At 41.6% G+C, this 13,297-nt stretch overlaps 1 protein-coding gene across 1 annotated transcript in view; it reads left to right on the forward strand.

The window, feature by feature from the left end:
- Positions 1–13,297, forward strand: part of LOC128648424 (elongation factor 2) — a 196,233-nt gene that overhangs the window by 124,716 nt on the left and 58,220 nt on the right. Inside the window, exons 8-9 of the mRNA XM_053701080.1 lie at positions 10,102–10,240; positions 11,317–11,512. Of these exons, the coding sequence (XP_053557055.1) occupies positions 10,102–10,240; positions 11,317–11,512 (335 nt within the window). The remainder of the gene's footprint in view (positions 1–10,101; positions 10,241–11,316; positions 11,513–13,297) is intronic.

The raw sequence follows: 13,297 nt of genomic DNA on the forward strand, positions 1-13,297 counted from the left end.
ATCAACCATCAAGGAGGGACAAGAAGCTCCCTAGCGATGATGGAAGTATCAAAGATAATTCGCTGGGCAGAGTCTCACTCTTGCCACCTGTCAGCAATCCACATCCCGGGAGTGGAGAACTGGGAGGCGGATTTCCTGAGTCGTCAGACTTTTCATCCGGGGGAGTGGGAACTTCATCCGGAGGTCTTTGCCCAAATACTTCGACGTTGGGGCAAACCAGAGATAGATCTCATGGCGTCTCGACAGAACGCCAAGCTTCCTTGTTACGGGTCCAGATCCAGGGACCCGGGAGCGGTCCTGGTAGATGCTTTGACAGCACCTTGGACCTTCGGGATGGCTTATGTGTTTCCACCCTTCCCGATGCTTCCTCGATTGATTGCCAGGATCAAACAGGAGAGAGCATCGGTGATTCTAATAGCGCCCGCGTGGCCACGCAGGACCTGGTATGCAGATCTAGTGGACATGTCATCCTGTCCACCTTGGTCTCTGCCTGTCTGATCCAGGGTCCTTTCAAACATCAAAATCTAATTTCTCTGAAGCTGACTGCTTGGAAATTGAACGCTTGATTTTATCAAAACGTGGATTTTCTGAGTCAGTAATTGATACCTTAATACAGGCTAGGAAGCCTGTTACCAGAAAGATTTACCATAAAATATGGCGTAAATACTTACATTGGTGCGAATCCAAGAGTTACTCATGGAGTAAGGTTAGGATTCCTAGGATATTGTCTTTTCTACAAGAAGGTTTAGAAAAGGGTTTATCCGCTAGTTCCTTAAAGGGACAGATCTCAGCTCTGTCCATTCTTTTACACAAACGTCTGTCAGAAGTTCCAGACGTTCAGGCTTTTTGTCAGGCGTTGGCCAGGATTAAGCCTGTGTTTAAAACTGTTGCTCCACCATGGAGTTTAAACTTAGTTCTTAACGTTTTACAGGGTGTTCCGTTTGAACCCCTTCATTCCATTGATATCAAATTGTTATCTTGGAAAGTTCTGTTTTTAATGGCCATTTCCTCGGCTCGAAGAGTCTCTGAGTTATCGGCCTTACATTGTGATTCTCCTTATCTGATTTTTCATTCAGACAAGGTAGTTCTGCGTACTAAACCTGGGTTCTTACCTAAGGTGGTCACTAATAGGAATATCAATCAAGAGATTGTTGTTCCATCATTGTGTCCTAATCCTTCTTCAAAGAAGGAACGACTTCTACACAATCTGGATGTAGTCCGTGCCCTGAAATTTCTCCAACATAGGTGTGTCCGGTCCACGGCGTCATCCTTACTTGTGGGATATTCTCTTCCCCAACAGGAAATGGCAAAGAGCCCAGCAAAGCTGGTCACATGATCCCTCCTAGGCTCCGCCTTCCCCAGTCATTCTCTTTGCCGTTGCACAGGCAACATCTCCACGGAGATGGCTCAGAGTATTTTGGTGTTTAAATGTAGTTTTTATTCTTCAATCAAGAGTTTGTTATTTTAAAATAGTGCTGGTATGTACTATTTACTCTGAAACAGAAAAGAGATGAAGATTTCTGTTTGTAAGAGGAAAATGATTTTAGCAACCGTTACTAAAATCGATGGCTGTTTCCACACAGGACTGTTGAGAGGAATTAACTTCAGTTGGGGGAAACAGTGAGCAGACTTTGGCTGCTTGAGGTATGACACATTTCTAACAAGACTTGGTAATGCTGGAAGCTGTCATTTTCCCTATGGGATCCGGTAAGCCATTTTCTTAATTTTCAATATAAGAATAAAGGGCTTCACAAGGGCTTTAAAGACTGGTAGACATTTTTCTGGGCCAAAACGATTACTTTATAAGCATATTTAATGGTTTATAACTTTGGAGAGTTATTTTAATCTTGGAAATTCTGTTAAAAAAACGGCAGGCACTGTATTGGACACCTTTTTCACTGGGGGCCTTTTCTAGTCATAGGCAGAGCCTCATTTTCGCGCCACTAATGCGCAGTTGTTTTTGAGAAGCAAGGCATGCAGATGCATGTGTGAGGAGCTCAGATCCACTGAAAAAGCTTATTGAAGGCGTCATTTGGTATCGTATTCCCCTCTGGGCTTGGTTGGGTCTCAGCAAAGCAGATACCAGGGACTGTATAGGGGTTAAATGTAAAAACGGCTCCGGTTCCGTTATTTTAAGAGTTAAAGCTTTCAAATTTGGTGTGCAATACTTTTAAGGCTTTATGACACTGTGGTGAAATTTTGGTGAATTTTGAACAATTCCTTCATACTTTTGCGTATATTCAGTAAAAAAGTGTGTTCAGTTTAAAATTTAAAGAGACAGTAACGGTTTTATTTTAAAACGTTTTTTGTGCTTTGTTATCAAGTTTATGCCTATTAACATGTCTGAACTATCAGATAGACGATGTTCTGTATGTTCGGAAGCCAAGGTTCCTCTCCATTTAAATATATGTGATGAATGTGACAAACAAAGTAGGGACAATGATGCCACTGATAATAATGTTGCCCAAAATGATTCCTTAAGTGAGGGGAGTAAGCATGGTACTGCATCATCTCCTTCTATGTCTACACCAGTCTTGCCCACTCAGGAGGTCCCTAGTGCATCTAGTGCGCCAATCCTCCTTACTATGCAACAATTAACGGCTGTAATGGATAATTCTATTAAAAACATTTTAGCCAAAATGCCCACTTATCAGCGAAAGCGCGACTGCTCTGTTTTAGATACTGAAGAGCATGAGGACGCTGATGATAATGGTTCTGACATGCCCTTACACCAGTCTGAAGGGGCTAGGGAGGTTTTGTCTGAGGGAGAAATTTCAGATTCAGGAAAAATTTCTCAACAAGCTGAACCTGACGTTATTACATTCAAATTTAAATTGGAACATCTCCGCGCTCTGCTTAAGGAGGTGTTATCTACTCTGGATGATTGTGACAATTTGGTCATTCCAGAGAAATTATGTAAGATGGACAGGTTCCTAGAGGTCCCGGTGCCCCCCGAAGCTTTTCCTATACCCAAGCGGGTGGCGGTCATTGTAAATAAAGAATGGGAAAGGCCCGGCATACCTTTTGTCCCTCCCCCTATATTTAAGAAATTGTTTCCTATGGTCGACCCCAGGAAGGACTTATGGCAGACAGTCCCCAAGGTCGAGGGGGCGGTTTCTACTCTAAACAAACGCACCACTATCCCTATAGAAGATAGTTGTGCTTTCAAATATCCTATGGATAAAAAATTAGAGGGTTTGCTTAAAAAGATGTTTGTTCAGCAAGGTTACCTTCTACAACCAATTTCATGCATTGTTCCTGTCATTACAGCAGCGTGTTTCTGGTTCGAGGAACTAGAAAAGTCGCTCAATAAAGCATCTTCTTATGAGGAGGTTATGGACAGAGTTCAAGCACTTAAGTTGGCTAACTCTTTTACCTTAGACGCCACTTTGCAATTAGCTAGATTAGCGGCGAAAAATTCAGGTTTTGCTATTGTGGCGCGCAGAGCGCTTTGGCTGAAGTCTTGGTCAGCGGATGTGTCCTCCAAGAATAGATTGCTTAACATCCCTTTCAAGGGGAAAACGCTGTTTGGCCCTGACTTGAAAGAGATTATTTCAGACATCACTGGGGGAAAGGGCCACGCCCTTCCTCAGGATAGGTCTTTTAAAGCTAAAAATAAAGCAAATTTTCGTCCCTTTCGCAGAAACGGACCAGCCTCAAATTCTACATCCTCTAAGCAAGAGGGTAATTCTTCTCAAACCAAGCCAGCCTGGAGACCGATGCAAGGCTGGAACAAAGGTAAGCAGGCCAAGAAACCCGCTACCGCTACCAAGACAGCATGAGATGCTGGCCCCCGATCCGGGACCGGATCTGGTGGGGGGCAGACTCTCTCTCTTCGCTCAGCCTTGGGCAAGAGATGTTCAGGATCCTTGGGCGCTAGAAATAGTTTCTCAAGGTTATCTCCTGGAATTCAAGGAACTACCCCCAAGGGGAAGGTTCCACAGGTCTCAATTGTCTTCAGACCAAATAAAAAGACAGGCATTCTTACATTGTGTAGAAGACCTGTTAAAAATGGGAGTGATTCATCCTGTTCCATTAGGAGAACAAGGGATGGGGTTTTACTCCAATCTGTTCATAGTTCCCAAAAAAGAGGGAACATTCAGGCCAATTTTGGATCTCAAGATCCTAAACAAATTTCTCAAGGTTCCATCGTTCAAGATGGAAACCATTCGGACTATTCTTCCTACCATCCAGGAAGGTCAATTCATGACCACGGTGGATTTAAAGGATGCGTATCTACATATTCCTATCCACAAGGAACATCATCGGTTCCTAAGATTCGCCTTTCTGGACAAGCATTACCAGTTTGTGGCACTTCCATTCGGATTAGCCACTGCTCCAAGAATTTTCACAAAGGTACTAGGGTCCCTTCTAGCGGTGCTAAGGCCAAGGGGCATTGCAGTAGTACCCTACTTGGACGACATACTGATTCAAGCGTCGTCTCTGCCACAAGCAAAGGCTCACACGGACATTGTCCTAGCCTTTCTCAGATCTCACGGGTGGAAAGTGAACGTAGAAAAAAGTTCTCTATTCCCGTCAACAAGAGTTCCCTTCTTGGGAACAATAATAGACTCCTTAGAAATGAAGATTTTTCTGACAGAAGCCAGAAAATCAAAACTTCTAAGCTCTTGTCAAGTACTTCATTCTGTTCTTCTTCCTTCCATAGCGCAGTGCATGGAAGTAATAGGTTTGATGGTTGCGGCAATGGACATAGTTCCTTTTGCGCGAATTCATCTAAGACCATTACAACTGTGCATGCTCAGACAGTGGAATGGGGATTATACAGATTTGTCCCCGACGATCCAAGTAGATCAGAGGACCAGAGATTCACTCCGTTGGTGGCTGACCCTGGACAACCTGTCCCAAGGGATGAGCTTCAGAAGACCAGAGTGGGTCATTGTAACGACCGACGCCAGTCTGGTGGGCTGGGGCGCGGTCTGGAAACACCTGAAAGCTCAGGGTCTATGGTCTCGGGAAGAATCTCTTCTCCCGATAAACATTCTGGAACTGAGAGCGATATTCAATGCTCTCAAGGCTTGGCCTCAACTAGCAAAGGCCAAATTCATAAGGTTTCAATCAGACAACATGACGACTGTTGCATATATCAACCATCAGGGGGGAACAAGGAGTTCCCTGGCGATGGAAGAAGTGACCAAAGTAATTCAATGGGCGGAGATTCACTCCTGCCACTTGTCTGCAATCCACATCCCAGGAGTGGAAAATTGGGAAGCGGATTTTCTGAGTCGTCAGACATTTCATCCGGGGGAGTGGGAACTCCATCCGGAAATCTTTGCCCAAATAACTCAATTATGGGGCATTCCAGACATGGATCTGATGGCGTCTCGTCAGAACTTCAAGGTTCCTTGCTACGGGTCCAGATCCAGGGATCCCAAGGCGACTCTAGTAGATGCACTAGTAGCGCCCTGGAACTTCAACCTAGCTTATGTGTTCCCACCGTTTCCTCTCATTCCCAGGCTGGTAGCCAGGATCAATCAGGAGAGGGCTTCGGTGATCTTGATAGCTCCTGCGTGGCCACGCAGAACTTGGTATGCAGACCTGGTGAATATGTCATCGGCTCCACCATGGAAGCTACCTTTGAGACGGGACCTTCTTGTTCAAGGTCCGTTCAAACATCCGAATCTGGCCTCACTCCAACTGACTGCTTGGAGATTGAACGCTTGATTTTATCAAAGCGTGGGTTCTCAGATTCCGTCCTTGATACTCTTATTCAGGCTAGAAAGCCTGTAACTAGAAAAATTTACCATAAAGTATGGAAGAAATATATCTGTTGGTGCGAATCGAAAGGATTCCCATGGAACAGGGTAAAAATTCCTAAGATTCTATCCTTTCTACAAGAGGGTTTGGAGAAAGGATTATCTGCAAGTTCTTTGAAGGGACAGATTTCTGCTTTATCTGTTTTACTTCACAAAAAGCTGGCGGCTGTGCCAGATGTTCAGGCTTTTGTTCAGGCTCTGGTTAGAATCAAGCCTGTTTACAAACCTTTGACTCCTCCTTGGAGTCTCAATTTAGTTCTTTCAGTTCTTCAAGGGGTTCCGTTTGAACCCTTACATTCCGTAGATATTAAGTTATTATCTTGGAAAGTTTTGTTTTTGGTTGCAATTTCTTCTGCTAGAAGAGTTTCAGAGTTATCTTCTCTGCAGTGTTCTCCTCCTTATCTGGTGTTCCATGCAGATAAGGTGGTTTTGCGTACTAAACCTGGTTTTCTTCCGAAAGTTGTTTCTAACAAAAATATTAACCAGGAGATAGTTGTGCCTTCTTTGTGTCCGAATCCAGTTTCAAAGAAGGAACGTTTGTTGCACAATTTAGATGTAGTTCGTGCTCTAAAATTCTATTTAGAGGCTACAAAGGATTTCAGACAAACATCTTCCTTGTTTGTTGTTTATTCTGGTAAAAGGAGAGGTCAAAAAGCAACTTTTACCTCTCTCTCTTTTTGGCTTAAAAGCATCATCAGATTGGCTTATGAGACTGCCGGACGGCAGCCTCCTGAAAGAATCACAGCTCATTCCACTAGGGCTGTGGCTTCCACATGGGCCTTCAAGAACGAGGCTTCTGTTGATCAGATATGTAAGGCAGCGACTTGGTCTTCACTGCACACTTTTACCAAATTTTACAAATTTGATACTTTTGCTTCTTCTGAGGCTATTTTTGGGAGAAAGGTTTTGCAAACCGTGGTGCCTTCCATTTAGGTGACCTGATTTGCTCCCTCCCATCATCCGTGTCCTAAAGCTTTGGTATTGGTTCCCACAAGTAAGGATGACGCCGTGGACCGGACACACCTATGTTGGAGAAAACAGAATTTATGTTTACCTGATAAATTACTTTCTCCAACGGTGTGTCCGGTCCACGGCCCGCCCTGGTTTTTTTTTTTAATCAGGTCTGATGATTTATTTTTTCTAACTACAGTCACCACGGTATCATATGATTTCTCCTATGCAAATATTCCTCCTTTACGTCGGTCGAATGACTGGGGAAGGCGGAGCCTAGGAGGGATCATGTGACCAGCTTTGCTGGGCTCTTTGCCATTTCCTGTTGGGGAAGAGAATATCCCACAAGTAAGGATGACGCCGTGGACCGGACACACCGTTGGAGAAAGTAATTTATCAGGTAAACATAAATTCTGTTTTTATTTACAGGCAACTAAAGATTTTCGCCAAACTTCTTCCCTGTTTGTCGTTTATTCTGGACAGAGGAGAGGTCAAAAAGCTTCTGCTACCTCTCTCTCCTTTTGGCTTCGTAGCATAATACGTTTAGCCTATGAGACTGCTGGACAGCAGCCTCCTGAAAGAATTACAGCTCATTCCACTAGAGCTGTGGCTTCCACTTGGGCCTTTAAGAATGAGGCCTCTGTTGAACAGATTTGCAAGGCTGCAACTTGGTCTTCTCTTCATACTTTTTCCAAATTTTACAAATTTGACACTTTTGCTTCTTCGGAGGCTGTTTTTGGGAGAAAGGTTCTTCAGGCAGTGATTCCTTCCGTATAAAGATCCTGCCTGTCCCTCCCGTCATCCGTGTACTTTAGCTTTGGTATTGGTATCCCAGAAGTAATGATGACCCGTGGACTGACCACACTTAACAGGAGAAAACATAATTTATGCTTACCTGATAAATTCCTTTCTCCTGTAGTGTGGTCAGTCCACGGCCCGCCCTGTTTTTTATGGCAGGTCTAAATTTTTAAATTATACTCCAGTCACCACTGCACCCTTTAGCTTCTCCTTTCTCGTTGGTTCTCGGTCGAATGACTGGGTGTGACGTAGAGGGGAGGAGCTATATAGCAGCTCTGCTGGGTGATCCTCTTGCACTTCCTGTTGGGGAGGAGTTAATATCCCAGAAGTAATGATGACCCGTGGACTGACCACACTACAGGAGAAAGGAATTTATCAGGTAAGCATAAATTATGTTTTTTCCCCCCGCTGCTTCTTAAAAGGGGTGTCGATCGCATAGGGTTCAGGGTATCAAGTCGCCCTTTTAGTATGTTGTCAGCAATTTAATGAGGCACCTATTGATACCACTTGTTTTTGGGTGCTACCTTCTGGGAGGAATGAGGGATCGGCATTGATGGGTTTTAACGCATGTCTGTGACACATTCTTTAAACATTGATTATAATTTTAGCAACATAGCTTCATAGTTATAATGTGGAGGTTTATTATGTAGTATAGTTTACTATAGTGAGGTATTTTTATGACAGTAGGCAGTATGTGGGAGTCAGCTGGGGCGTTCAAGGGGAGTGTATGTTAGACATTATGTAAGTGTAGGTTGTATTAGGGACTTAGCAGAGGTGTGTAGGTTAGGTATGACGTAGGTTTAAGCAGTCAGGGAGGGTGTTAACTACGCGGTGCAGGGGCAGTGTAGGTTAGCTGTGAGGTAGGTGTAGGCGGTCGGTGGGAGATAGCAAGGCAGAGCAAGGGGAGTGTTGCTTCGTTGTGACGTAGTTATAGTCGTTCAGTAGGGGGTTAGCGGTGCGTGCTAATGGGAGTAACCTACACTTTGATTCGGACATATCGAAACAAGATCAATATGTTCAAATCAGTGAAGTGCAAGTTGCGAGGAGGGTAACGGCCATGTTTCTCTCACCAGATATCAACTGTCGAGATTACATTGCTTGAGGTAGTTAGTGGGTATAATTAAACTTAGGTCCTGCAGGCAATATTTGCAGGGTGCCTACACAGAAACTAATTTTTTGTTTCAGTGAGCGCACTGTCTGCGCCGTTTAGGCCCCCGGCGCAGCAAAATGCGGGTGATAACTTCACTCTACCATTGACTTCTATGGGAGAGCCATCACCGCTCACCGTCATTGCTTGGACACGCTCCTTTTCTTTGTTGATGCTTTGAATATCGGGGTCTTAGAGAGCAGTCCCACCCACTCTCTACATAGGCTTCCTAAGGGCTTTTTAAAGGGCTGGACTTTGAGTGTGTCATATGACACACACACTAATTGGATGTTCATTGTTATTGTCATAACAATAAAAACATTACTATAGACACAGATTTAACCCTTTTCACGGATAGATAAAAAAAATACATAAATACTTTTTATTTGCAAAGATTACATACATGGCATTTGATTAGCTAAAGATTGCCATCACTTTGACAATAAACCACTGCTTAGTATTTTTTTATTACAACAATAAAGCAGACTGTTCTATATACCTTTAATTTGCAGTTTAAATGCTGGTGCCTGAAGCATGTGTAGCATATGTGTGTATGCCACCAAAAAAGGGATAGATTCTGCTGGAAGCATTGTTGCTAATTTAAGTATACAGAAGTCCTTCTATTCAAAACTAAAACGCACTTCAATGTGGACTATTAGGTCCCTTTACTAACTGATTAACACAATGTAACCGTTCCGAAAATGCTGTGTGTAACTGAGAATATGACTCTCAGGGACTTACTTTTGGGATAGTGTCTATTTGTTTATGTTTTAATAGCTAAAAAAATCAGTATTGTGGAAAATATGCCTATTCTCAATAAGAAAAGGGAAGAGGGCTTAGGAAGGAATAAATAAAGGGAATGGAGGTGAGGGTCTGAATGCTCTAGAAATGAATTGTATGTACTCCAGACCATAATAGAACTTAATGTTTTGGGGGGGCTAACAAAAGTGTTGAAGATACAGCACACATTCTACATGGAGCCCTTTGCAGCTTAACGGGGGTTATAAGTGCATTTGGAGGTGCATAGCACCCCTCTACAATCGCCACTGCTTACACTCTCCTAATATGAGCAAAAAATAAATCTGATGTTCACCAAAAACATTTTAACAGCTGGCTTCTGACCTTTCAGAAAGTTTTGGTAATGTGTCTTATTCAAATGTGCTAGAAACCTTATAAGGGATTTGCGTAGCCCATCGTCGGATACGCTGCAAATTCCTATTGATGGCTCAAGAAAGGAAATTGGGCTAGTCAATACGTTTTTCAACACTTCTTCCCTTTTTCACACAAATAATGTATATATTGCGTGATATGCACCATGTATGTATGTATAATTCTTTGGATATTTTCTGATTTTCAATTTTCAAATGCAAAGCAGTCCAGCTGATCTTTAGTGTACCCATTACCAATAGTCATTTTCTTTGTGTTACATAGGCTGTAATGCGACGTTGGCTGCCCGCTGGAGAAGCTTTGCTTCAGATGATTGCTATCCACTTACCTTCTCCAGTGACCGCACAGAAATATCGCTGTGATTTACTTTATGAAGGGCCTCCTGATGACGAGGCTGCTCTTGGTAAACTCAAAGCGCTCTGCAATAGGCAAAGCTAGGGAAACAGTGTGACCAGGATTAGAAATACTGTACAACTTTTATTACATATTAGGAGCTTTGAAGTGATGCATAGTTTTATATTTGGGCACTATGTTGTGCCGCTCATCCTTAAAGGGCATACAATTTTAAAGAACGTTCCAATGTATTTCAAGGCATAGTAAAGTCATTGCAAAAGACCTGTATACAAAATAAATGTTTTATAACTGGCGCATTGAATAGTTTATGGTTTCATGTGCAGAAAGAGGAAATAACAATGGTTTAAACAGTTTACTAATTTATTATATTTACATTTTATAGTGTAATTGAGTTAAATCCTAATCCACTTCACTTTTTGTTCTTTGGTCGCTGCTTTACTTAGCCAGTCCCTTTATATCATGCCTAGTAGGGAAAATGTCAAATTCCTGACACCAACCCCAAAGCCCTTAGTAGCTCTTTGTATCTCTGCTTTAGCTTTCAGACTCTCACTTTCATGTGCTCTATGCTCCTCTGATTACTTATCCCTCTAACCTTTAACAATCAGTTCCTCCCATGCTCACCTACAAGACTTTTTCTGTAGGGTTCCCTTCTTCACTGTCTCAAACTCTCCCCAGTATTAATACATAAAATTCTTCCTGAAAATCCATTTATTTTCCATTACAATCTAACTCCAGTGCTATCCTCTATATAATCAGCCAGTCTCGGCCACCCTCATTAACCACCTAAAAGCTTTCCAACTCCAGTCCTCTGGACCCTCTTAATAGATTATTGGGTTTCCATTAAATGAAAACAGGTTAGATAACCCCAATTACTAAGCACCTGGTTATATTACCTGTTCAGTAGTTGAGACGTCCTGAAAATCTGGCCAGTTACTGAGTCCCAAGAACTGGAGTTCAGTAACCCTAACCTAGATTGTAAAGTTCCAACAGTAATTAGGGCATAATGTCTTAATTAGTAAGTATATTCATTCTCATAATATATTATATAGCTGTCTGACTTCTACTAACAATTTTTAAATAAATGATATTTTATTGTTAATTAAGAAATTTATTTATTTATTATAGGAGTGAAAAGCTGTGACCCTAAAGGACCTCTAATGATGTATATCTCAAAGATGGTACCCACAACTGATAAAGGTCGATTCTACGCCTTTGGCCGTGTTTTCTCTGGTACTGTGTCAACTGGGCAGAAAGTACGTATTATGGGTCCAAACTACACCCCTGGCAAGAAAGAGGATTTATACATAAAACCTATTCAGAGGTAAGTACTGGCTAATTGCTTAGATTGGCATCAAAATAAAACAGTGAAGTTAGTAAATACTTTGTGCCAAAGGTTTAAAAATAAATAAATATATATATATATACATTTCTTAATTGCATGCTATTACCATTGAGAGATTGGTTTTAGATTTACTTGAAGAGGCAGAACTTCAGAAGAATGCAACGTCCCCTTTCAGTGGTGTCACCTCACTCATGTGAAAATCTGTACGTGATGTTTTCCTCATATTTGTTCCAGTCTAATTTATTGAACATATTCAAGTGCATACACCAGATAGCCAACTATAAACTATTGGTTATTTGCAGTGTTTGGAAACTATGAATGCACAGCTTCCTCCAGTGCATTCTGATTGCCACAAAAAAAAGTGTGGTCACATAAATCACTGCCGTATCTGCTCTGGATTGGCCAGGAGTGTGTCTGCAAATGGAAATGTAATCTTATGTTTCCTGTAATTCAAAAGGTGAACTAAGATCTGTCCATTGTAGTCTTCATTGCACCAAAATAATCTTGTAGACTGCATTTACACCAAATTTAGATATTACCATTGGCTTAGTTACTTAATTCTTGAGATTCTTACGTTGATGCTGTAGTTGCTGAAATGATAAAACTGAAGTACAAAGGTTTCTTTGTCAGTATTTCCAGGTAAGACTATATTCTGTTATACAGAGTGTTTTCTAAATTGTACAGTAAACATGAAAGTCATTGAATGTGTTCTGTTCCTCATCCTCTTGTATTTGTTTATCCGTATGCTTCTACATACAACAATGGCGTTGTATACCAATGCCCAGCGCTATTGAATCTGGCGGCACTTGCTAGGCTTGCTTTTCCTTTTAATTTACCCCTCCAAAGGTTTTGTTTCCCCACACTCCTTGAGAGGCTGGAGTGCATTATTTTTACTTAAGGGACATGAAACCCAAATATTTTCTTTAAAGGGACAGTCTACACCAGAATTTTATTGTTTTAAAAGATAGATAATCCCTTTATTACCCATTCCCCAGTTTTGCATAACCAACACAGTTATAATAATATACTTTTAACCTCTGTGATTATCTTGTATCTAAGCCTCTGCAAACTGCCCCTTTTTTAGTTCTTTTGACAGACTTGCAGTCTAGCCAATCAGTGCCTGCTCCCAGATAACTTCACATGCACGAGCACAGTGTTATCTATATACGTGAACTAACACCTTCTAGTGTTGAAAAACTGTTAAAATGCATTCTGAAAAGAGGTGGCCTTCAAGGTCTAAGAAATTAGCATATGAACCTCCCAGGTTAAGCTTTCAACTAAGAATACCAAGAGAACAAAGCAAAATTGGTGATAAAAGTAAATTGGAAAATTGTTTAAAATTACATGCTCTATCTGAATCATGAAAGTTTATTTTGGCCTAGACTGTCCCTTTAATTTTTCAGATAGAGAATACAATTTAAAAAAAGTTTCCAATTTACCTCTATTATCAAATGTGCTTTGTACTCTTGTTATTCTTTGTTGAAGAGATATCACGATAGGTAGTGTGTACATGCCAGAAGCACTACATGACAGCTCTTGCTAATGTATAAAGTTGCAAAATTGCTGCCATATAGTACTGCAGCCACGTGCACACTCCTGATATTTTCTTCCTGCTTTCCAACAAAGGATGACAAGAAAACAAAGAAAATTTCATAGTAGAAGTAAATTGGAAAGTTGTTTAAAATTGTTTCGGAATCACGAAAGAAACATTTTGGTTTTTATGTCCCTTTAAGTATGCTGCAGTTTGTCTGGCCTTGCTACATG

The sequence above is a fragment of the Bombina bombina genome, chromosome 2, assembly GCF_027579735.1.
Source record: "Bombina bombina isolate aBomBom1 chromosome 2, aBomBom1.pri, whole genome shotgun sequence".
Taxonomy (NCBI): Eukaryota; Metazoa; Chordata; class Amphibia; order Anura; family Bombinatoridae; genus Bombina; species Bombina bombina.